Genomic DNA, 27,495 nt, shown 5'->3' with positions numbered 1-27,495 from the left:
TGACCAAAAGGTCACCTTCCCATCAGCTCTTTGGGGAAGAGTTTAAACACACCACTTATAAAACAGAAAGCCATTGAGTTCTTCCTCAATTACTTAGATGTTAATATCATCATAAAAAAGATGAGGCAATGTAGGAAGTGCTAGTTAATGCTAGAAGACCATTTATCAACTAAATAGCAGAAGTCAAAGTTCCTAATCTTCCCTTTCAGTGCCATTTAAAAAATATACAACTACAGTTTGTCCGCAGTCTCTTTAACCAGAATAATTTCTACTGTGCTATAAAAGTTGCTCATGGAAATTAAAATGTATTGGTACAGTTGCAGAATTGTGTTTTTGAGTATTTGAAGTGACTCTGGATTTCATTCAATCTTATCTATCATCAAGGACGGGGTGAGAGTATAGGGCAAAAAGTGAAGATACGATATTTCCTTGTTTCCCAAGCTTTGTAAGTTTATCACACAACAGGAAAGACAAAAACTGGCTCCAAAAGCAACATAAATATTTAACAGAAAATTAATGACTGTAGGCTACATGAGAATAATCCATATTCTTTCTGATAGCTGTTAAAGATGTATCTTCAAATTATTTCAGTTTTATAATTATTTTTCTGCAGAGAAGAAAAATTTGCAGTATTGTTACTACCTTTAAAGGTTGAGGTGACTGCCTATTGTTTTGCAATTCAGATGCTTGTTTCTCTTGGTCCATGCCACATCCCCTCCCAAAAGAAGGACCTAGGTGACACACAGGAATTCAGTCCAGTATTTCACGCACTGGTTTTTCACACTGAAACAAATGCTGGAATAAACTATCAGTGAAAGGATTTTCTTTCATTTGAAGAAATTTTAGGTTTAAGAATATTATTTAATGATAACTTGAACCAAAAGGTTAAAAAAAAAAACCCTTACAAAGTATTGTTTGACTATTAAGTCTAAGTTTTCAGTAAATTATTTTTTTAAAAAACTTATATTACAAGACATAATCCAAACTTTGGGAGAAAAAGTATCCACCTAGAAGATATATTTTTAAAATTGAGGTTACAGCATAAACTTTACCAGCACAGTTCGTCAAACGCTCTCTATTTCTGCACTGTAGCTGCCATAATGATGGAGTGGCTAGTAGCGGGACGTACCAGAATGGGGCTGCCTCAGGGGCATTGCACGAGGTGGTGTGTGGACAAGGGCAGATGCTGCTTAGCCTGCCCTTTCAGCCCACTCCACCCTGGTGATGAATGAAGGGACAGAAGTGGTGGCCTCCCTCACCCCTATGTATCTAAGTAAGGATTGAAAATCAGTATGTTTAAATATAATTTCTACACAGAAAACTAGTGCATCACACTGAAGTCATGGTCCGTCAAATGCTCCCAAGTGTGAATTACTTATACCCCAGAAATCAGATGCTCTTTTATTTCTATAAAATAAAAGATAGGAAAGCAAAATAATATCCTCGGTAGGGAGAGCAATGAGCTCCTCTGGCAGTGGGTAGGGAGGGGGCAGGGTGAGGAGAGGGGCAGACAAGTCCTGTAAAAGCTTCTCAGGCAAACCTAATCCTTTCTTTCTCTCTGCAAGGTCAGAGAAAAGAATTATCAAATTAAACAATCAGTATTTGATTACAAAGAATTTTCTAGAAGCTGGATATAAAAATGTGATATGCAAGAAAGATGAACAAAAATGCAAGGTGTTTCTGGTTAACACAGTTATTTCTTAGCCACTAATAGGTTTCTGAGTGCAGTGAGTCAGGATGCTGTTTGGCACATCACAGTGTAAACTTTCTGAAGAGTAAGTTATGGACCTGGAATACAAATAGGCCTCTGAGATGCTTTGCTACTACAAGCAGTGGCTTAGATATAATAAGTATCTAGCACATAACTTCCCATCTTCTGGAGCAATTCATTGGCATGGTACAGACTTTGTAAATATTTGATGTATGTCCTTTCAGACTGACTTGCCTGAGGGTGAAGGTTTTGAATTACACCCTGAAAACTTGTTCTACAGCAAAGTACTGTATATAAAGCTAATAACATTTATTAAAAAATTGCCATCTATAATTTCTTGAAATTTAATGACAGGATTAGTAGTAGAAGTGGTGTTTGTTTCGATGTCAGAGGGTGATGGCAATTCCTTGGGTGATCTGAGCCCGAAACATTCAACACCCAGTAACATGGATGTGAATACTCTGACTTCCTGAACAGCATTTCTTACTTGCATGACGAAATGGGTCATTAATTATAAACATTTCTAAAAATGAGATCGTAATCTTTCATAACTAAAGGGCAATTAATTCAAAATACTTATGTTTTATAATGTTGAAATGTTTTGAAATAAAAGATCTAGTCATAAAATTATCCAATCATTCTGTCACTGGGACTAATATCTTGGAATTCTTCATATGGTCATTAAAAACACCTGCATTACAGCTGTAAGACAGACATACAAATGGTTTTCATTTGTCTATTCTTTACACAAAAAAGTCTTCAGAAATAGGGTGGTATTACAATCTAAATTCTCTGAAAGAAAGCAACAGAAGAGAAAAACTTTTATCCTTAAATATATGATATAATATAATTTTTCTTTATGGAAATATTACTACCTTTTTGATGCTATTATTTGATGACAACTAATGGACAGAAACCCTTGGCGATCTGCAGTGCCCTTCAAGGAACTGTTTTCCCTTCACTGCTTGTGAGAGGTCCAAGTAACTGATCCTTTCTCAGGAGAGTCAGGGTTTTTTTGTTTAAAATTTCTAAATATCAATTTGCACAACTTCTATTTATAATATTACCAGTAACTAAAATTTTACCTCATCATAAAGATGTCACATATGACATTCCAATACTTAATCTGATAAATTTAACAGTATACTACAAGTATAAATATCAATAAACAGAACAAATACTAATATGGAGGACACATAAAAAGAATTGATTCCTAACTTGTATTTTTTTTTGTTACCATTATGGATTAGAAACATGTTCTCATGGGAAAAAAAATTCTTTGATCCCAGGACAAGTAAGCCATTATCTATTGGACTCTAATGAGTAACCAACCACAGTCTAGTTAATGTAAAATTTCATAAATGGGATGTTAAGAGAGAGTGTACATTGATGGAATTTTAAATATTTCATTCCTGCATAATGTTATCTATGTTCTAGTTTCATTTATTTTTTAACAGGTTGGCTTTCGTAGAATGACTGTGCAATCATCAGAAACAAAGGAACATTATTAACATCATTACTATAATGACATTTGCATGGAAGACAGTAGTAACTATAAAGTCACAATTAAAATGAATCCCACACAGTGTGCACTATGGATCACAGATGATAGGCTAAGTGCATTAGTGTGCAAATAAGGTGCACTAAACAGTGCACACACCACAGTGTTAGTTTAAAACAATGTCTTTAAACAATATTTTCAGACTACTGGTAATTTTTGTCATTTAACTTGAACTACAGAAGAAGTTTCACAGAGTTATCAAAATCTGTAACCTAATCTCAGCAAGAAGGTGGCACATTCTCTCTAGGTCCAGGAACAACGGAGGCCACACCAGGCAAACATCCGCTTTGGGAGAGGCCCCTAGCCTCCCCAGCAGCCGCTCTTTCGCACTGTGGTGAGTGCCTGGCCTCTGCGCGCAAATGGCTCCAAGTGCACACTGCATACATTCTGTCAAAAGATATCTTCCTGTTTTATCTTTTCAAATTTTTGATTGTGAAAAATTTCAAGCATACAGAAAATATGAAAGAAAAATACAGCCAAATATGCATACCTATCACCCAGATTCAATAATTAGTATTTTGCCCTATTGGCATTATCTACCTACGCTTATATCATTAAACCACTAGAAATTAAGGAAAGCTTTCTGTATGAATCTAAGAACAACCAATGTAACTACAACATAATCAACATACCTAAGAAAAGAACCTGACTCATCAATATCTAATATTTATTCTATATTCAAATTTACCTAGTTGTCTTAAAAATGTCCTTTCTAGCTGAGATTTTTGTTTACTTTTTAACCAGTAACCCATTAAGTGAAACTAAATGACAGTGATCCTGTGTGGACCATCTGGTTCAGACACAACTTAATAACGGCTTGAACATTATTTCTCTCTCACTTAACGGTCTGGAGACGTGCCAATACAGGCCGCGTAGAATGTCTCTTTCATCCTCAACACATGGCTTCATCTCTGGGGTGAAAGATGGCAGCTCCAGCTCCTGTTATCACGGCACGTAGGAGACGCAGGGGAGCGCACACTCCAAGGGCATGATCAGATGCTATACACATGATTTCTGTTCGCATCCCATTGTGCGGAATATAGACACGTTATCCTGCCTCGCTGCAGGAGAGACTGAGAAGATCAGGCTTCATGCTTGGCAGCCATGTGTCCAGGTTTCCCTGGACCCACTGGTCTTGTGTCTAAAGGAACAATGACTTGGGGGCAGTAAAAAGCCATCTCTGCCACAAGGAGTTCCTGGAAATAACTGAGCTATGATGAACTTTATTAAAATTGATTTCCAATGCACAGCAATATAATGATCAGCTTAGACTCATTTCAGGTAAGACTATTTTTTTCCTATGCTAAATAAGTCTCATATTATTAATATTCATTTTGAGTTCATTCATTTATTTTTTCAGGTTTTCTTTCTCCTTCCTTTCTAGGGTATAAGCTGTCAGTGCTCATTACTATAACTGTGCTGTCTTCCCTTTCTAATTTTCCCTTTCTTGTCATCATGTCTCTAAAAATAAGCTTTTATTTAAGTATAACATACAGGCAGAAAAGATCACAAGTCATAATTACACAGCACGATGAACACAGTGATTCACATAAACACCACCCAGATCAAGAAATGAAACATTGTCAGTGTTCCAGAAGCAGTTTTTGTCTAGTCTCCAAAGGCTACTTCCTTCCTTTTCCGAGAGATGACTACTATTCTCACCTTTAACACCATGGTTTTACATGTTTTTGAATTTTATATAAATAGAAACATACAATATGCAATCCTTTTTGTTTGTCATCGTTTGCTCAGCATTATGCTTATGAGATTCATTGATGTTGCTGCATGTAGCCGTAGTTCATTTTCATTGCTTATGGGATTGTATTACTACATCATACAATTTACCTATGTATTGTACTGCCATCAAAGATTGAATTGTTTCTAGTTTTTAGCTATTACAAAGACAGTTGTTATGATCATTACTGTATTTGTCTTTGGGGTATGTATACATATGTGTACATATTTTTAGACATATATAATTCCTTGGAATAAAATTGCTGGATTATGGGGTAATGGAATATTTGTATACTCATTTTTTCTTGCCTTATTTACTCAGAATTCTAGCTCAATGCTGAACAGAAGTCATCATATTGAGAACTGTTGTCCTTATCTGGATCTCAAGGGGAAAATGTTCACTACTTCACCATTAAATATGGTAGTTTACTTCAGGATTTTTGTGGATACCATTTGTCAGATTAAGGAAATTTTTTTCAAATACTGATTTTGTAGGGATCTCTCCTTATGGGTAGATATTAAACTTTATCAAATGCTTTTTCTATATCTATTGAGACAGTTACATAGTTTCCCTTTTCCTTCTCTTACAATGGTAAGTTTAATTAATTTTCAAAGCTTAAACCAACTTTGCATTCCTGAAATAAACCCACTTTTTCATGATATACTATTCCCAAAGAACCCATGTATCAAAGAAGATCACGTTGGAAATCAGAATATATTTTGTACTGAGTGATAATGAAGGTATGATATATATCATGAATATGATATCTGTATGCTATATTTTAGTGTCTATCCTAGATTCCATATGCATATCCTTGATTTAATAAAGTCTAATGTTAATTGTTACTTTTGCAACTTATTGGAAAAGTCGTGACATTCTGAGTACTTTAACTCCACTTACTCCCCTCCCAACTTTTGTGCTATTGCTGTTGTTATGGGTTAAATTGTGTCCCTGCCAAAATATAGTTTGAAGTCTTAACCCTTTGAAACAGTGAAAGTGACCTTATTTGGAAATTGGGTCTTTGCAGATGTAATCCACTTAAGATGAGGTCACACTAAATTAGAGGGGGGCCTCCTAATTCAGTGACTGGCATTCTTATAAAAGAGGGAAATATGGAAACACACAGAGGAGGAAATACCGTGTGGAGATGGAGGTAGAGATTACAGCGATGCATCTACAAACCAAGAAACACTAAGGAATGCCAGCAATGGCCAGAAACTAGGAAGAGGCCAGAAAGGATAATTCCCTAGAGCCCTTAGCAAGAAGGGGGCCCCCTTACACCTTGATTTCAGACTTCTGGTCTCCAGAACCACGAGAGAATACACTTCTGTTGTGTTAAGTCACCTAGTTTGAGGTACTTTGTCACAGTAGCCCTGGTAAACCAATACAGTTGTCCTGAATGTCAATTTTATCTAAATTTTAAAACCTGCAAGAGAATATTAGTATTATTTTGTGTAGTGACTATTCATGTTTATCCATGTTTTGACTCTGCATCTATCTAGGATCATTTTAATTCTACTTGAAATATTTCCTTAGTATGTCTTTGTTGTTGATGAATTTTCTTAGCTTTCATTTGCCTGAAAAAAATGTCTTTATTTCACCTTCTCTTTTTGAAGCATGTTTTTCCTTGGTGCAGAACTCTAGGATAATAGTTCTCTCAGCACATAAGCACATTGAAGATATCATTCCATTTTCTTCTGACTTCCATTGTTTGGTTTTCTGAACTTTTATTATAATATACATTAGTGTAGTTTCTTTTAGACTCATGTTATCTGAGATTTATTCTTAATTCTATAGCTTGATTTTTGGGGCAATTTTTGAAAATTTTTTGTTATTATTTCTTTAAATATTACTTCTGCCTCAATCTCTCTCTCCCCTGTCCTTTGGAACCCAAGTTACAATTCTACAGAAGCAACTTGTCCTCAATCTCTTTTCCAAACCTGCTTTGGTCTTCCTTTCCTTTTATCTCCTCTCCTATTTTACCTCTTCTTCTTTTTTTCTCCTAGATTTTGGAGTACTCCCCACTCCACTTCACTGTCAACCCTGCTTCAAAATTAGTTTTAAAATACAGATTAACTCAATGGGATGCCCACTTAAAAACCTCAGTGTCTCTTTCCCTGTCTGTCTTTCACGAAACATGTGTTTAAAAACTATTATGTGTCATGCACTGTATTTATTGCCACTTATGTGATTAAAAACATCAATTATACCACATATACAAACTCTGTCCAGAAAAAGTCCAGCCATTGTTAATACGATGAGAACACTTTGCATGACATCACTGTAAGCTGGCAGCCAAGGAGTGTAGACTGGAATGTACTTGCGTGAACAATGACGACTTCACTGTACTAGTCAGTGGGGGCAGTAGACATCATTGCGTGAGCATGTGTACTGTGTGGCTATCACATTCAAAATGACTAAGCAAGTAGAGCAATGAATCTGCATCAAGTTTCGCATTAAGTTTGAACATTCCTCCACAGAAAGTATTTGGATGATTCACAAGGCTGCAGCTATGGGCAACTGGTGATTGTCAGCTTCACCACAACAACATGCCTGCTCATGCATCATGTCTCATGCGGAGTTTTTTTGTAAAACATCAAGTCACCCAGCTGATACAAACCCCCTACTGCTCAGATTTGGTGCCTTGTGACTTTCAGCTTTTCCCAGAACTAAAATCACCTTTGAAAGGGAAGAGATTTCAGACTGTCAATGCAATTCAGGAAAATACGATGGGGCAGCTAATGGTGATTGGGAGAGCTGTGTGAGATCCCAAGGTGCCTACTTTGATACTGTCAATGTCCTATGTACAATATTTCTTGTATCTTCTTCAATAAAAGTCACTATTTTTCATGTTACATGGCTGGGTATCTTGCAGACAGACATAGTGTTTTATTGATCCATGTATAGAAAATTAAAATATAAAAATAAGAACCAGAATGATTTATTCCAATTTCATATCAGAATGAAAAGAAGATCAAAGGGGATTTCAAATTTAAAGGTTTTTTCTTGGTAATCTGAGAAAATGTTAACATTAATTTTGAATGATTAGTACATGGGTGCTTTTAACATTATCTTCTATGCTTTCTGTATTTTAACATTTTTAAAAATACAAGGTTGCTTGGTATCAATTAGGCAGAGGTCTCTTTGAAACTGTCTTCACTGGTAAGTCTCTAGGCTCCTCTGTAGTATATATAGTTGAGAGGCAGAGTTAAAAGCAAGGCAACTGTACCCAGGTAGAAGAGACACATGCGACTAAGATTCTTCCTCCTGTAACTCAGCAAATTAGTGTATTTATTAGTGTAGGGGAAAGGAGCAGCATTGAAAACTGAGTAAAACTGATGGATTTTTGTTTTATCTCTTTTTTCTTGGCCAGTTATTATTGAGAAGTGTGCAAATGACAATAAATAGTCCAATGGGAGGCAAATTAAAAAGACACTGGATAATTAACCAACTAGGTAACTTACTTTTGAAGGGTCATGTTACACATTCTTTCAAGGAAATGAACTGATGATTCATGGATTGCTGTAATTGAATGAATCATCAGTTGCTCCTAACATCTGTCTCTGAGGCTATTTTTCACAGTTTAAATGAAAGAAAAGTTCTTACAATTCTGATGTATATCTGTTTTTACTAAAAATTTATTAAACAAAATCAAAAAGGTATACATTGATGAACAGAGGCCCCCAAAGTATTGAAGCAACTATCTTTTTGGATTATTATTATAAATTATAGGATGTACACATAGAATAATTATCTTATGTTAATATAAAAATTATTGAATAATCTATGTGAGTTACACCACTATGCAAAGGTGAATCAAGGAAATTTGAATACAAAATAATATTGAATGTAAACTGTAATTGAAAAATAACATTAACAGAAAATTTGAAGTCAAATTTCTGTGGAAAATATCCAGAATGAGTAAAATATTGAAGGCCATAATTAATTGAAAAAAAGACATTAATATTCTTTTTGAAAGTCTCACATCTAAGTCATAGTGTACTAAAGGTATGTGTGTATAAAATAATATACATTACATATACACATAATAGGTGTATAAAACTTATTGCTGAAAGAGCTTTTTAAAATTTATAACTAAATCTCTTACTTTACCAGTGAAGAAACTCAGGTACAAAGATATAGGATACTTAATTTTTTGAAATAGATTGTATTCAGAAATATACAAAATTTCCATCATTCCACTTCTGAAAGGTGTTATTTTGGGGTGGTATCTCTCAGTGATGTGTTAGCATACTAACGATGGTTTTTATACTCTTGTGTACAGAATCCTGTGATTCCAGAGAAAGAGAGAAGAAGAATGGTATAATGAGAATCACTGCCTCCTCTTCCACCTGCCCAGGTTTGCTTTTACCCATTTTATACATTGGGATTCTACCCAATATTTCATTAAAAAGAGCATCCCTCTGCTAAATAAAAGTTTGCAAATCGTTACAACTTCACCAGGACATAGCTACGGTATGAGACAGCCTTTCTCCACACTTAGGATTTGTTATTGTGTTCCTCTAGTCAGTTCTGAAACATTTGGGGGCATCTTGTGAACCTCAGACTCTCTCCCTTAAAAAATGACCTAAGCACACATTTTTGTACCAAATTTAGCAGACTTGTGGACTTTCTGAAATCCATTCACAGATTCTGGGTTAATAACATCAACTCTAAACACTTTATTGAGAGCAATTAAATAAGAAATTTCTAGTTGAAAAAATAAGATTTGGGGGGTAATATTAGAGTATGTTTGGAAAAGATGAATATTTTTAGCATAGTATAACTTCTAAGACCAGTTTATCCTGCCTAATAGAAAGTAAAATATCCTTTTGACCAAATATCAAGAACTACGTATTTTTGCTGGCCACACTGTTTTGCTGTTTTTTTTTGTTTGTTTTTTTTAAATCCTCACCCAAGGATGTTTTTATTGATTTTAGAGAGAGAGGAATGCGGGTGGGTGTGATTTAACCCACAACCTAGCTACGTACACTGACTGTGGGACACAACTTTTTTGGTGAACAGGACAATGCTCCAACCAACTGAGCCACCTGGCCAGGCCTTTTTTGCTACTCTTTTGATTCATTAATTCATTCAACAGATATCTATCAAAAACGGTAAGGACACTGTGGTAGAGAGGTAAGTGAATGGTTTACAATAAGTCCTTTAGGAGCCATCTACTTTTTAAGGAGCCACCTATTTTTGAGGAAATGAGTAGTTTTTAGTAGTGTATTTTACCACTTAACCCCTTTATACCTGTTTTACACACACATGCACACATATGCACACACCTCACTCTCTGCTGGAGTAAGTATCCATTTGGCTTACCAGGGCAGAATCAGGCCTGGCTGAGGCCTGCGTGGTCTAGGTAAACTGCATCCAGCTGTGCTGCTACTGTGAGGCTCAATCAGAGGACAGTAGGGATGTGCAGGGGCATTGGGACTGTCACACCAAGGGCTGTGACTGGGGAAAAGAGTGGGTGGGAGTTCTTTTTCTCTGTAAAAATAAATGAATGAATGAATGAATAAATGAATGAATGAAATAATAAAATAAAGCCAAAATTGAACTCAAAGACATTTCATACAGTGGCATTAGTAACAAGGCTCAACTAAAGAGAGAGCATGTTTTAAAGACCAGAAAATCTGGGTTTTCTAGACCTTGTGGGGAGCACTTTTATTATAATATCAGAAACATTTGCCTACAACTGAATAACATAACATTAACAGGTGAATAACAAATTCTGTACCTTTAGCCACAGCCAGCTCTTGACCCAAGATAAAATCCCCAGATGTTGCACCTCTCCCTTTGCCTCATCACTGCTAAAGACATGGTGATCACTTCATCTCCACACCCCTCTAATGGCAGTGCCATGAAGAGGTGAAATGGCTGGGGGTTGGGGGAGGCTGGGGGTCCTCCACGTCCTAACAGAAATTGCCTGCCTTTATTGTCCCATTAGTATATCCCTGCTTGCTCTGTGTTTGTATGTATGGTCCTATTCAAAATTGATACTTTTGGTCATTACTGATATACCCATCCATCACATATTTATTTGTCGCCCAGTCATTCCCACCTGCCCAGTTACCAATTGTGAGAAGGGCTCCATTAAAAAAAAAAAAAGAAGAAAAAAAAATCAAGGAAATTTTACCTCTTAAGAAATTGTGGAACTGGTTCTATCTGATAGTTTAAGATATCTTTATTAGGTTGATCACATTTTCCTTGAGTTGTAGTTGCAGCTTTTGGCCAATGGAACACGTGCCTTCGAGATGTTGGACTTAACACTGAGCATTCCTCAAATTCAATGTCAGTCTCTAATTTCTCCCATGCTTGCTTCCAGTGAATAGGAGTATACCAGGCAATGGCCTAATAAAAACAATGCATTACTATCAAATACTGTAGGAGTTAGACTTTTTAAAAATGTCATGGCTTAATGTAATAAAATTTCAAAGTCAAACTGTATAATGCCACTTACTTGTAGTAAAACACCCTAAAAATGTGGTAAGACATCCTGAGCTTAGTTTCCAATTCTGAAAATCTTAAGCTGCATGACCTCAGCAAGTTAGCCACTTGCTATCTCCCTATGTCCTCATATACAAAATAAGAAGGCTGGTGGCAGGAAATCACTATATGAGGGTGTTAAGCTACTAAATTTCATAACTATGAAGAACTGTGCTAACAGTAGTTATAATGTTAGTAAGTTAAAATGTTAACTATCTAAGACACTATAATGTGTGTGTATGTGTGTACCTTATTTGAGATGAGAAGTAGAACCAGCACCAGAGCCAAGGAGAGGAGATCACGTTCTCCAGACTAGATCCCAAGTGGGACTATTAAGGAGACCCACGATGACTAAAGCTGGAGCTTATTTTGGTTTCTTGAATATGTGGCAGGAAAATCATGTGTAAAAACTAACAATTATGTCTTTGTTTGACATGATAAAATTAAACACCAAAGTGTGCCCTAATATTCTATTTGTTCCCAGGATCTGTTTTTAGTTTATAAAATCAGGACTTTTGGCTATTATCATTGAAAAACTGACTGGATTTATAGGATTGCTCTGATTGGACTGACAAATTAACTAGACATAAAGGCAAGTTCAGCTAGGTTATGCCTATGGCAAAGAAAGAGAAAGATGAAGTCTTTTCTAAAAGGTTTGATTTCATGGATCACAACAGGAAAACACTTTTGCTTCAGGTCATCAGTTAAGGATTCTCCTTTTTTAGCAGCTTAAACAGAGACATTTTTGTTGAAAATATGTTGTGATTTGTTTTTAGTGCAATCTCCCTGAATAAGTTTGTAAGATTTTCCTAGACAAGAGGAATATTTTACTTCTCTCTATATTATAGGGACTTAAAAATATTTGATGACAATGATAATATGATAAAATAAAATGATACGGTTTTAATTTCACCTCAGGAATGTTGGTCATATGAACCTTGTAGGCTATCTTCAGTACAACAGAAAAATTCCTGGAGTTAGAATGTCTGGTTTTATTTTAGTTCTGCCATTTTCAAATCATGTGACCTTGAGCAAGCCATATAACTTTCTAAGCCCCATTTGCCTCCTTTGTAAATATTTAATCTCAGAATCAAATGAGATAATGCACAGAAAAACAGCTCTTCAATGAGCTCCTACAGCACAGGAGAATTGGGTCCCATATCTGACCTTTAATGCAAAACAATGGGAAGTTCCCAGGCACTGAATAAACATAAGATGGCTATTAATTTTTTGACATGTACCTATAGTACAACAATGTAAATGGTGGAAAAAATCCAGCACTGTTTACAGACTCATAGAATCTTAGTGATTATATTGTATAAACCCTTATGTCATATATTAGAAAATACAGCCCTGGCTGGCATAGCTCAGTGGGTTGAGCTCGGGCTGTGAACCAAAGTGTCGCAGGTTCGATTCCCAGCCAGGGTACATACCTGGTGGGTTGCAGGTTATAACCCCCAGCAACCGCACATTGATGTTTCTCTCTATCTCCCTTCCTTCCCTCTCTAAAAATAAAAATAAATAAAATCTTTAAAAAAAAAAGAAAATACAATAAAGACTACACAGTTAACTCATGGCAGAGCAGGACTAAATCTACCTTTATATTACATCACATGACTTGTAGCTATATTGAATCTGTTGCCATATTAGTGATGACTAATGAGTAGTCTGTCATACTTTATTTTAGGTTTCTTCTTTTTAATGCCCATAACCAGTAATATAGCTTCTTTAATCAAGTGCAGAAACAGAACCTATTCTAGTTTGTATGATTGGCTATTGTTTTAGGCAGAAGATTGCAGGCTCTGAAACTTTTTCCACAAGATATCAGATATTTTCTTTACACTAGTTATATAAGTTGAAAGAAATTTAGAGTCGTGTGGGTTGCCCTGTGTTCTAGCATGTCTGTGGGAATGTAGCAACCCATCTCTGCATGGAAAATCTGTCTGACAACTGCAGAGAGTGAGGCTCAGTGTCACTGAGGTAAGAAGAGAAATACACTTGCTGTTAAAAGAGGAGTGAGGGAGAACTCTATGCTTACAGTAGGGTTTCAGTTTGACATAAAGTCACATTTTACTGTATTTAATGGGAAATATTTTCTATTTGAATTAAATAATGCCGATTACTTTACTACTGGGAATTCCAATAGGTCCTCAATTATTACATCCCTTAGAATAGAGAAGAATCTTGGGGCTTCCGCTCAAGATGTCTGAGCAGGCAGATGTGGCTTGCCTCTTTGCACAACCACATCAAAAGTACAACTAAAATACAGAACAAACATTACTCAGAACTGTCAGAATCAAGTTGAATGGAAGCCTGACAATTACAGAATTAAAGAAACCACATCCATCCAGACTGGTAGGAGGGGCATAGATGGGGAATGGGCTGGTCCCACACTCATGAGTGGTGGATAAAAATTTGGGAGGGATATCTCCAGAGCGAGGAGTCCCAGGCCCACACTGATGGCCTCCCAGCTTAGGGTTCCAGAGCCAGGAATATAAAACCCCACAATTTTGACTGAAAAAAGTAGTGGGGATTGAGTCAGTGGAAGACACTGCTGGAATTCCAAGTAGTTCCTCTTAAAGAAAACACACAAGGACTCATCTGTTCAGACTTACTCCTTCTGAGCTCTAGCACTAGGGTAGCAGCCAGCCTAGATACACAGCTTGGCTTTGCCTGGGAACCTCCAAGCCCAGCACTGGTAGACGCTATCTTCTAAGATGGCTTGTTCTATAGCTCAGGCAGGGTGGCCTGCACAAAACAAAGGTGGGGGCTGACCTTGGCTGGTATCACCTGGGAAACCCCAGAGCCAGCACTCCCAGTGGACAGCTACAGACCACACTGAAGAATCACCACCCTTCCCCTGCACAGCTGATCCTCCACAGAGGGCAGAGGCTGGTGGTAAGTGGTCACAGCCAATCCTTGCAGCTAACTGGCTGGGTAAACCCTTCCCATTGATTTGCCAACAGCAACCAAGGCTCAGCTACAAGAGGAGGGTGTACTCAGCCCACACAAAGGTTGTAGCTTGTGTGCCCAGTTAGGGTGATTGGGGACGCTGTGCCATTGGAGCTTACAGGACACCTACTATATTAGGCCACACGACCAAGACAGGTAGTCAAAGCAGCTCTACCTAGTACATAGAAACAAACACAGGGAGGCTGTCAAAACGAGGAGACAAAGAAACATGGCCCAAATGAAAGAACAGATCAAAACTCCAGAAAAAGAACTAAACAAAATGGAGACAAGCAATCTATCAGATGCAGAATATAAAACACTGTTTGTAAGGATGCTCAAGGAATTTAGTGAGGACCTCAGCAACATAAAAAAGATCCAGTCAGAAATTAAGTATTCACTAATTGAAATAAAGAACAATATACAAGGAAACAACAGTAGAACAGATGAAGCCAAGAACTAAATCAATGATTTGGAACATAAGGAACCAAAAAACAACCATGCAGAACAACAAGAAGGAAAAAAAATCCAAAAAAATGAGGACAGTATAAACAGCCTCTGGGACAACTTTAAGAGGTCCAACATCTGCCTCATAGAGATGGCAGAAGGAGAAGAGAAAGAGCAAGAAATTGGGAATCTATTTGAAAAAGTAATGAAAGAAAACTTCCGTAATTTTGGTAAAGAAGTAGACATGCAAGTCCAGGAAGCACAGAGAGCCCCAATCATGATGGATGCAAAGAGGTCCACTCAAGATACATCATTATTAAAAGGCCAAAGGTTAAAAATAGAGACTTTTAGAAGCAAGAAAAAAGAAATGAGTTACCAGCAGGTTGCCAGAGGGAAGGGGGTAGGGGAGAATGGGTAAAGAGGTGAGGGTATTAAGAAGTACAAATAGGTAGTTACAGAATAGCCATGGGGATATAAAGTACAGCATAGGAAATGGAATAGCTGAAGAACTTAATACGCATGACCCATGGACATGAACAATGGTGTGGGTATTGCCTAAAGGAAATGGGGGGTGCTGGATGGAGGGGGAAAGAAGGGAATAATAAGAACAACTGTAATACATTAATCAATAAAATATAATTAAAAGAAACAAAAAATAAAAAAATAAATGGCGAATGGACCTTAAAATAAAAAATAGAGAAGAATATCAACAAACATTTATAAAGCACATAAAGGAAGAGAATGAACCTCTACATACTTCCCTCCTTTTTTTATCCTGCTTTTCAGGCTAAATGCCATAAATAAAATTCATCTTTAATGCTGAAATTTGAAGCAGCTTCAAATTGGGGGTATCAAAATTATTGTTGCTGAATTGTAAGCAGCTCTTTGGCAGTTTGGCACTGAGAAGAGGGTGCTGTTGATGTGCTGGTTTGTTGTGACAGTCAATGGTGGTTCTGTGCAAGATTTTAGGGTCAGAAAAATAGTTGCATGAGCTAAGGGTAGAAGGAGAACAGAAGGAGACTATTTAAACACTATTGTTAAGAACCAGATACTGACCTCACCATTCGGTTTGCACAGAATTGTTGTACAAACTGGGCTTGTGCTGAAGTTGTTTTCTCCCTTCCAAAGAAAATCTGATGGTGGCTGATGCTGTGCTTTGGATGCTGCTATCCAGACCTGTGAGAAATAGTTTATTAATAACGAAGATCACTGGAGTTCAACAATGTTGTAAATGTCACAGGGTGATTGCAATGTCATCTTTCTCAACATAGCGAGGTTTTAAAATATAATGACTACGTAATATGTAATGTCAAGCTATGTAATCCTCTATGCAGTTTAAAAGAAACCACAAAACAGAAAAACTCCACCAGTATCAACTAATTTTCAGTTCTCTAGGCTAACAATCTCTTTACTTTTCTTTTAAGGATTATGTTTGCTTAATTTTAGGAACTTAGGTATTTTATTTTAATAGTTAAATCATAAGCCAAAAGGTATTGTACAACAAATTGCAGAGAGCTATGGAAATTTAATTATAGGTTTTCATTTACACACAGAATTGGACAATGTGGCAAAATTAGCCACCACCACCAAAACTCTACATTTTGCATTGAGATCTGATGATGAAGAAACCATCAGTGCTGAGCCGCAGTCTGACCTGGGTCAGTGAGATTATCTTGTACAATTTTACCTCATAGTATTGATATCTCATACTCACTGTCACTGTGGAATTGGCATGCATTATGGTGTTTGGGGGGAAACGGAACAAGGAGACTGCTTGTCCATTCACATTTTGCTGGAGAATATGATTTCCAATCTCCTGTTCTTTGTCAATGGAAGAGTTATTGAGTTTCACATATGCATCCTTCACTTCTTCAATTTTAATATCTCCAAAAGCACTAAAAAAAACCATAAAGATTATAAGATGTCTTTAGTTCACTTTAGAATTGAATAGTAAGTATGTTTTGGAAATTGTTCCTAAACTGTCTACTCTATTGGACAAATTCTATCGTAGAGAGAGTGTATTTTGTAATCTAAGACAAATGCCTGATCACTTACTTCTATTTGTTTATCTGTGCAATAAGATAATCCTTTTTTCCACATAAAATAATTTAAAATAAACTTAAAAAGTGCTTTAGGTGTCAAGGTATAAATGCCATAGGAAGGTGCAAGTATCATTATTTAAGTACTACTGTTTGTAAAACCACAGTAGTGGTTTGAAACTCAAATAGATCAAGAGGAAAGTTAAATTAATTTCTGATAAAGTTGTTGTGAAGATGACTAGCAACTATGTACTTAAAAATTCTGCAAACAAAATACTACACAAAGATAAGATGGTATTTTTTCCTACTAACATGTAAAGAGCCTTAGTATATACCAGAGACCAGGCTAAATACAAAAATATATATATATTTATATTTATGTATGAAATATATTTATATATTTATATATAAATACATATGTAAAAAATATATTTTTTCACATTTTTCAGATTGACACAATCCCTCTGGTGGGTTAGAAATATCCTTTTAAAAATGAAACATACTCCTACCACTAATAACCAATACTTATGTACCAGGCACTTTTTAAAGATTATATCTATATCTCTAATTCTTTCAATTACAGTTCACAGTCAGTATTATTCTGTATTAGTTTCAGGTGTACAGCATAGTGGTTGGACAGTCATTTACTTTACAAAGTGCTGCCCTCCATATTTCCACTACCCACCTGCACCATACCTAGTTACTACAATAGTATTGACTGTATTCCCTATGTTGGTTTTACAGCCCTGTGACTATTTCATAAGCATCAATTTGCTTTATAACTACCAATAATCCTTTACATTATTTATCCAGATCCTCCTCCCCCCTGGCAACAATCAGTCTGACCTCTGTGCTTCCATATATTAACCATTGTAAATAGCATTACAGTGAACATAGGGGTGCATATATTCTTTCAAATTAGTGTTTTGTCTATGGATATAGTCCTAGAAGTGGAATCACTGGGCCATGAGGCAGTTCCATTTTTAATTTTTTGATGACCCTTCATACTGTTTTCAATAGTGGCTGCACCAATCTGCATTTCCACCAACAGTGCACAAGGGTTCCCTTCTCTCCACATCCTCAACAATACTTGTTATTTCTTGATTTATTGATAATAGTCATTCTGACAGGTGTGCAGTGATATCTCATTGTGGTTTTAATTTGCATTTCTGTAATGATTAGTGACATTGAGCATCCTTCATATGTCTATTGGCCTTCCGTATGTCCAATAGATAGTGTCGGTTCAAATCTTTTGCTCATTTTTAATTGGATTATTTGTTTTTCTAGTGCTGAGTAGTAAGAATGCTTTACAAATTTGGATAGTAACCCCTTCTCAAATGTATCATTAATGAACATCCTCTCCCATTGTATGTTGCCTTTTTGTTTTGTTGACGGTTTTCTTTGTTATGCAAAACCTTTTTAGTTTGATGTAGATCCATTGGTTTATTATTTGTGTTTGTTTTCCTTGCTTGAAGGAGGAGAGAGATGAAAATATCAGAGAATATATTGCTAAGAGAAATGTAAGAGATTTTATTGCCTATGTTTTCTTCCAGGAGGATTATGACTTTGAGTCTTACATAGAAGTTTAAAATCCATTTTGAGTTTATTCTTGTATATGGTGTAAGAAGGTAGTCTAGTTTCAGTTTTTAAATGTATCTGTCCAGTCTTCCCAATATTATTTATTGAATAGACTGTCTTTACCCAATTGTATGTTCTTACCTCCTTTGTCATATATTAATTGACCATATAGGTATGGGTTTACTTCTGGGCTATTTAGTTCCAGTGATTTATGTGTCTGTTTTTATACCAATATCATGTATTTTGATTACCAGAGACCTGTAGAATAGTATGATATCAGGTATTGTGATATCTCCTACTTTGTTCTTCCTCAAGGTTGCTGTGGCTATTTGATGCCTTTTGTGGTTCCACATAAATTTTTGGATTATTTGTTCTAGTTCTGCGAAATAGATAATTGGTATCTTGATGGATTTGCACTGAATCTATAGATTGCTTTCAGTTGTATTTTAATGATGATCATTCTTCCTTTCCATGAACATGGTATATGCTTCCATTTATTTGTGTCTTCTTCAATCACTTCCTTCATTGTCTTATAATTATCCAAAGTGAAACCTCAGTTCTTGAACATCTTGGTTCTTGAACAATTTGGTTCTTAACCAAGTTGTTCATGGAAAAAAATGTCTCAGTTGTCAAACAAAACTTTAGATCTCAATTCTCAACCTGACAACATTTTCATATTGATACTATTATCAGCCACGTGTCTCTCAGGCAACATAGAGATTTGGGAATAAGGTAAATAACTTTTGGGGATCTAATGTACAGTATAATGACTATAGTTAACAATACTATATTATATACTTGAATATTGCTAATTTAAATGTTCTCACCAAAATAAAAAAGGTAATTATTTGAGGTAATGAATGTGTTAACTAACCATATTATGGTAAATCTTTCACAATACATATATGCATGTCAAATCATCATTTTCTATACTTTAAACTCATACAATGTTATATGACAATATCTCAAAAAAAGAAAACAAATCAAGTTTTACATCTTAAATATATCCTATTTTAATGTCAATGATATCTCAGTAAAATTGTTAAAAACTGAAGGAAGAATTCATCATAAGTAAATCCATAATACAAGAAATGTTAAAGGTATAAAGTATATTTTTCTTATCATTTAAATTTCTTTAAAAAGTTGATTATTTAGAGAAGCATATCTATGAAGTATGGGATTTTAAACATATATGTATAAGTAAAATATGCAACAGTAAAAGCGCAATGGCCAGGAGGAGAGAGATGAAAATACAGTATTGTAAGGCTCTTATACTTTATGAAGTGGTATGATATCACTTCAAGGTAGTCTGTGATAGGCTCAAGATGTATCCTATAAACCTGGAAAGAACTACCAAAATAACAGCACTAAAGCTAATTAGCCAACAGTGGGGATAAAATCATTAATAGTAATTAATTCAAAAGAAGACAGACAAAGAGAACACAGAACAGTTGAAACAAACAGAAAAGAAACAGCGGGATAGTAGACTTAACCCTAACCTTATTAACAATTACTTTAAATGTAAATTGTTTAAATGCTCAGATTAAAAGACAGAGATTTTCAGGTTGAATAAAAGAGCAAGTTCCAACTATAAGCTACATATAAAACATGCACTTTAAATATAAGGACACAAATAGGTTTTAAAAAAAAAGACATACCATGCCAACACCAGTAATAAGAAAGCTGGAGTGGCTATATCAATTAGACATAGATTTCTGAGCAGAGGTAATGGCAGAGATAAGGAAGGTGATTTCATAATGCTATAGAGACCAATTCATCAAGAAAATATAACAGTCCTAAATGTTTGTGCACCTAATAACATAGCTTCAAAATACAAAAGCTGATAGAACTGCAAGAAAAAAATCAACAAATCCATGATTATAGTCAGAGATTTTAATACCCTTTTCTCAATAACTATAAGGACAAGTAGATATAAAATCAGTAAAAAGACAGACTTAACACAGTCAATTAGTTTGACCTGATTAACATTTATGAAACACTCCACTCAACAACAGCAGAATATGCATTCTTTGTAAGTGCATCCAAAACATTTACCAGGATAGACAACACCCTGGCGATAAAACAAGTCTCAATACATTTAGAAGGACTCAAGTCAAACAAAATATGTTCTTTGATCACCATAGAATTAATTAGAAATCAGTAAGATAAAGATATTTGAAGAGGCATTGAAACTGAAGAATATGTAAAATATTACATGTCTTATTACACAAGGATTAAGGAAATGCAAGTGAAAATTACAAAGTATTTTTAAGTAAATTAAAATAAAAATACAACATACTGAAATTTGTGGGATGCCATTAAATCTTTACCTAGGGGAAATTTATAGTACTACTAAATGCCTATATTAAAAGATAAAAAGGTATCAAATCAATTATCTCACTTTTATGTTGAGAAACTAGAAAAAGAAAAGAAAAGAAAATCTACAATCGGGTTTCAAATATAAAAATATAAAATAGGCAGAAGAAAGGGTATACAGATCAGAATGGAAATCAATGAAAAATAGAACAAAACAAAAATAAAGAAAATCAATGAGTCACACACTGTTTCCTTGAGATGCTCATAAAACTGGTAACTTCATTGATCAGGAAAAAGAGAGAAGAAACATGTGATCAGTATTGGCAGTAAGAAATGTGATACTACTATAGATTCTCTAGACAATAAAAGGATTATAAAGCAATAATTATGCACAACTTTATGACAATAAATATAACTTAGAGAAAATTCCTTGAAAGATACCAACTACTCAAGTTCTCAAGAAGAAATAACCAAATATCCTTTTATCTATTTTAAAGAAAAAGTATTTGTACATAAGATCCTACCCACAAAGAAACTCCAGGTTCAGATGGCTTCACTGATGAATTCTATAAGACATTTTTAAAAAAGAAATATTAGTTCTACACAAACTCTTCTAGAAAATAAAACAGGAGGGAATATATCCAATTCATCCTATGAAGCAAGCATGCCCTTATACCAAAGTAGACAGAGATATTAGAGGAAAAAAAATGTGTATACTAACAATCTATAATTCACAGTTCAATCTGTTGTTCATGTAACAAGAAAAGCAGGATTAAGTATAGATGAATCAGCTTTTATTTTAGCTCAGAGCAACTGTCTTCCATATAAGTTCTTTTGCCTTAGATACTAACAACCATTAAAATGAATCAATGACTTAAAAGTTCACTTTTCTCCTTCTGTATTGAAGTCAAGATCCTAGTAGAAGAAAAAAAGATACTAATTTCATCTGAATTACTTGCTAATAATGAAAAAAAATTCCTTTAATAATTGAGTTGACTTTATTTGTAGAGGTTATCTAGTGGTGTTTTCTCTGGCATCTTTGAAGAGTTAACATTCATTATTGGGTTCCTTAGGAAGTTATATTGATTCCTTTTAATTGTTCAGAACATGAAACAGTTATTTTTCATCTAATTTCTTAGATGAAATTACAACAGCCCAACAGATTAGAACTTTGCATTCTACTAATTTATTGCTCCCATTCCAAGACAGGATACTAAATAATTAGAATATGTACCTGGATCTACAATGGCCCACTTCTTCAAGAATCACAGAAAAGTGCTTCCAACTTCTGTTGGTATGGAATGAGTGTGTAGTGAGTTTCTTTGAATCACCAAACAAAGATAGGAAATAATCCTCCCCTTCACCAGTCACGGCTAGCTCAGAAGCAGGGATTGACAGAGTCTGGCTCTTTTTCTTTGGAACTATAAACCTGTTGACTTCTTTCAAAGAAATCAAAGAGAGAAGTGACAAGGAAAGAAGTAAATAAACAAAAGGTATTTTTTAAAAAGAAAACCCAAAGCCACTATCTTTATTCTTTGCTCCTATAAAACTATACTCTCTACATTTTTACTCTCACTGTCAAACTAAATGAAGATAGTTTAAAGCTTTAAACCAAAGTCTACAAAATAACCAGTAAGTGATTATTTTTAATAATACTCAATTCTAAGAGATTATTTCAGTTATCTTAAACTATCAATTATATCATTAGCATAATGATAATTAAACCGATTATTTAGTTGTACTAGAAGCATTATAAGTTGTTGACTAGTTAAAACATTTGAGTCTCTCAAATTTGGATTTGTCATATATAAGTACAACTTTATTCTATTAGCTATTCTCCCCAAATTGATACCCATAAATTGAACCTTTAAATGTGTCCTTTCTTAACAATGGTTGATATTTTTGCCAGGTAAAGACTTAAGTTTCCTCTTTTTAACTAAAGTACTTTATCAGAAAGATAAAGTAATACTTCATTAGATTCTAGCATTCTCTTGGAAATCTACTCCTTTAAAATTCTCACTACTCAGACTCAAACCCAAAATAGGTTTCATGATTTTGCATAGAAAGAACCATGCTAGATAAACCTAATAATGTAAGTGCAAAGAGAAAATAACACTGTAGAGAGGCATCATGAAGTGAATAGAGCAATATGTCTTGGATTTAGGCAGACCTGCAGTGGTATCCCATCTCTGTCACTTACTAAGCCAACTGATTTAAACTCTCCAATTCTCAATTTTCCTAAACATAAAATAAAAATAATACTACCTTGTTAAGGTGACATGAGGACTGAAGGTAATGGAGGTAAGTGTCTAGCAGTGTCTGGTATTTAGCAGGTACTCAATAAATGACATTTATTATTGTAGCTCTGGTTCCAAAATCACCAAAGGGTTCACACAACTCAGTGTTTGCTTTACATTTGTGTATTTTTAGCAAAAGACAAAGTGAAGTGAAAGCTGGAAAGGAATAAACTGATAGTTCCTAAAGAGGATTCTTCAAAGTATTTTGTTTAGAAGAAATGTTTGAAATTAAATTAATTTATTCCCAGTCAAGTAAGTATTTACTTAATCCTTTATTTACTTTGGGGATGGAGAATATACAGCAGCTCTTTTCATAGCTTATCCTGAGGATGAAAACGTTTGAATTCTAAAAGGGAAAAAGACATTCATTTTAGTCCCAGTCATTATTTCATCTAGAGGAACAGATAGGAATGAGCCAAATGCAACAAGTCACAGCCAACTCAGACATCTATCAACAGAAGCAGAATCTACAGTAACTGAAGGAGAAGACCACATCCTAGTTCAGCTCTCATCTTGCATGGGAAAGCCACTATATATTTTGTTTTTCTCCCACTGACACTAGGAGCTTTCACAGTTAAACTGAAATATAGAACATATGCCATGATGAAAGAGTGCCAAAGGATAGAGAACATTCCCTCCCTATGTCTAAAACCTGTATTTTCACATTTAAGCATACGGATTTGGTCACTGCTATACAGGTCAGTGTGAACTTAGGAGGCTTTTTTGAAAAAATGTGTCTTAGGTATACAAACAATGAAGCAGAGGAAGTACAACAATGGCAGTAGGTCAAAATCCTAGATAACACTGTGTCAAAGGCTTAGGAAAATACCAGATATAAACCAAATACAGATAAGCAGCAGCCAGGCTGTAGATGTCCACAGAATGGCAGAGGAAAATGTCAGTGATACACAGACCCCAATGTTGCTGGGATCAACAGTAAGCATAGTCAGGTCATCCTTGGCATTATGACATTAAGAAATTAGTATTATTGAACACAAATAATAAAACACCATCCCAGCTTCTAGATACATAGAGAATTTATCAAACTATGTAATTTAAAAATAGTATGGTGATTACCAGAGGGAAAGCGGGTAGGAGATGATAAAGGGGGTTAAATAGTGATGGGAGGAGACTTGACTTGGGGTGGCAAACACACAATACAATATACAGATGATGTGTTATTGAATTGTACACATGAAACCTATATAATTTTATTAACCAATGTCACCCCAATAAATTCAATACAATTTAAAAATAAAATAAAGAATAAAAATATTCCCTAAAAGTCATTACATGTTCTTCTTACCTAAGTTGTTCTCTGATTGGAGATGGTTCAGTGAGGTAGATTTAGAACACTTCGGTGCAGCTGTAGCTCCACTAATCTGATAGCTAGGTGGGCTATGACTGGGGGGTATTTCACTGGACGATGACCATGACAGTGACAGTGTTGTGGTATCTGAATTTACAAAACCTGGCAAAAAATGTACTGAAGATTGCTGTGTCTTTGAGAGGTCAGCATGTGTATCTTCTCTTCTGTGTACAGAAATCAGTATAATGAACAAAGTAAGAAAGTCAAAATGAACAGCCTATGAACATAAGAAGCATGAACTATTATTACTACCCAGAGTTCTACTTTTCAAAGTTATTATGCATTTATCATAAGCACAAGAACATCTTATGTTTCTAGTTTTAGCAATCTATGTAGAACACTTTAGTATCAAGTTAAGATATGCTTTTTTTTCTATTTAAAAATCAATAAATTCCCATTGTATATGGTTTTGAAAAAAGTGTAAAAGTAGAAAGAAAATCAAAATCAACCCAAATTGTACCATTTTTCAGACTTCTTAGTGCATTTTTATACAAAACTGAGATTCTATAAACCATTTATAAGCCAAATTTATCACTCATTGTATCATATTTCCCCTTTCTATTAATGTAAAATATATTGTTTACTATATCTTTTTCCTCTAACTTTGCTGCTGGATTAATTTTCTGTATTTATGAAGATCCTAGAGTTAATGTTTGCTATAAAATGCTCTGCAAATTAACAAGCATAAACACAGTGCACATATGCACTCATGTGTGCTTGTGTGTGTGAGTGTGAGTGTGTGTGGATATTGAAGGGAATAGCAGAAGAAGAAAGATTTCATTTCCAGGTACTATTTTTATAAGCAAACCCTACTATGAACAAAGATTTTCCTTCCTTTTTCATAAATATAAAGGCATTTGTTAACTAATACATAGTCATTTAAAAAAATCCCTAAACTGCAGTACAATTATTTTACAAGTAGAACAATATTCTCATGGCATGACTCATGAGAAGGCATATGACAACTCCATTTTATGAGTCACACTGAGACTCTTCTCAATGAACTAAAAGCAATGCATGTGCATGTGTGTGTGTTTAATGCTTGAGTTGTGAATGAAATTCTGGGGTCCAGAATCTTTTTAGATCTCTGAAATACTGGATAAAGGGCCAGCCCACTTAGGCACTATGCTTCTGGGGTCACATGTGCACTCTAATTAAGAACTATGTATTTTACCTTCATGGATCACCTCTAATTTGATCCGATTGTTTTCCAGAGTTCCTATAAAGTAATTGTAGCCAGTTTTCTGTTGTTGTTTTTTTCAAATGTTTCCATAAGGGAACAGGTGCCTGGAGTTTCCTAATCAGTCTCAATCTCTCCGTTTACCAAGAGGTATTCACAATTCTTTTGTTTTATAATTTGTAAGTTCCCTTGTCAGATATATTATTCTGGAAAGTTCTTACTTAAAAGCAGACTTCTCTAAATGTTCCTTTCAGAAGGCACAGGCATCTTAAGCAAATTATTTTTTATAAGTGAATGGCATTGGCTTTGAAAATTGCATTACTATTGGTCCAGTACTTAGTAAGCTTGAGCATTCTGCTGACACTCCAAGCATTTGTTTTTTTCTGAAAAGCTCAAACCCATACCCCCAAGTATAACAGTGATGGCAGTGGGATGGAGACTATAGAACTCGATCATCAAGGTACAAATATTTTACCTCTGTCCAACCCGAGACAGGCTCATATGATGTGATTTCTCCCTGACACAGGCTACAATCAGCAGGAAAAGTACTTTTCTCTTTCAAAGTTCCTTACATCTGGGTTTCATTACACACAAACTGGCTATATCTTTCAGCATGTTCATTTTATAAGCTCTGATTTTTTTCTTCCTCCAGTAAAACAATAGCATTCCCCAATAAATTTAATTCCACAAAAGATTCCCAATAAGCCTGGGAAATGTTGTAATCAAAGAAATCTGGCCTAGGACCACTGGGTGTTTTTATTTTTGTATTTGAATAAGAAACTTCTAATGGGTGCACACACCTTTGGAAGAGCTGAAATATTTCGGGCAGAGGCATGCATGACACAGCCTACCGTTGGAAAACTCTGCCCTTGTAGACCTGTTAGACTCCTTCTGGAAGGTGAGAGGCTTGCCCTAGTGCTTAGTTAGCTTTCTCTAATGCTTAGCATATGGAATTTTCCAGTCCCTCCTTGGTATTTTGCTCCCTCTGTAGTTGATTAGCATAAAACCAGAGGCAGTTTTAAAAGTTCAATTCCAGCATTTCAATGTTATTTTAGATGTTGCACTGGTAATACTGGCAACATATTTTAAGAATGGATTTGAACTGCACAATAAACACAGGACATCTAGGTCCAAAGTAACATTAGTTTTAAATCGCAAATATTCAAGATAATAGGTGATTATTTTGGAAAACTGATGCTAATGCTTTAGTTCCCAGAAGCAAAAAGTCGTTCTAAGAATATTATCCGCCCATTGCCTTAACATGTCAGGTGTGAGCTTTGGATCCTCAACCAGGTCCGATGACAGAGGTCTTTCTCATTGCATTTTTATACTCAAGGACTTAACCTTATAAAACTGGGGTTGGGAAATAGTTGTATGTTACAGTTCATTTTAGAAAACGTGTGGAATCAATTCTAGTTCTACTTCACTAGATGTTTTGAAACGACAGGTCAAATATTCCATCATTATCCTTTAAAACTCAGGCCCTTCTCTCCTCTCATATTTGTGCCATTCTTACTGTTTGTTTTTCTCTGTCTTCTCCTTCTTCTTAGGGACTTGGCTTCGCAGGGCTGCCGATGTATCATGAGTGGCTTGTATGTCTTTCATCTTGGCTAGAAGAAAAGTCTATTTTCTTTCCTGGGAAAACAGATCATGACATTAGGCAAGGCATATAGCTGAGGTTCAAATCAGATTTTCTTTTTCAAGTGACCTCACCTAGTAATCTAACTACCTTAAAGCACTTTCCAGGGTTAATGATTTATTTACCAAGCCAGCGCCAGGACCAGGAGTCTAATGGGAATATGTAAGTTCTGACATAGC

At 35.2% G+C, this 27,495-nt stretch overlaps 1 protein-coding gene across 1 annotated transcript; it reads right to left on the bottom strand.

Annotated features, from left to right (window-relative positions):
* Window positions 1–10,299: 10,299 nt before the first annotated feature.
* Window positions 10,300–27,282, bottom strand: LMNTD1 (lamin tail domain containing 1). Its single transcript, XM_045830125.1, is given in 8 exon segments — window positions 10,300–10,364; window positions 10,367–10,503; window positions 11,153–11,367; window positions 15,955–16,074; window positions 16,613–16,793; window positions 22,066–22,270; window positions 24,435–24,661; window positions 27,194–27,282. Coding segments are annotated over 8 exon segments (1,239 nt in total).
* Between the last annotated feature and the right edge of the window lie 213 nt (window positions 27,283–27,495).

Source organism: Phyllostomus hastatus, unplaced genomic scaffold, assembly GCF_019186645.2.
Source record: "Phyllostomus hastatus isolate PE091 unplaced genomic scaffold, TTU_PhHast_1.1 phas_scaffold_93, whole genome shotgun sequence".
NCBI classification, from domain to species: domain Eukaryota; kingdom Metazoa; phylum Chordata; class Mammalia; order Chiroptera; family Phyllostomidae; genus Phyllostomus; species Phyllostomus hastatus.
This window is presented reverse-complemented; position numbering and strand designations above follow the sequence as displayed.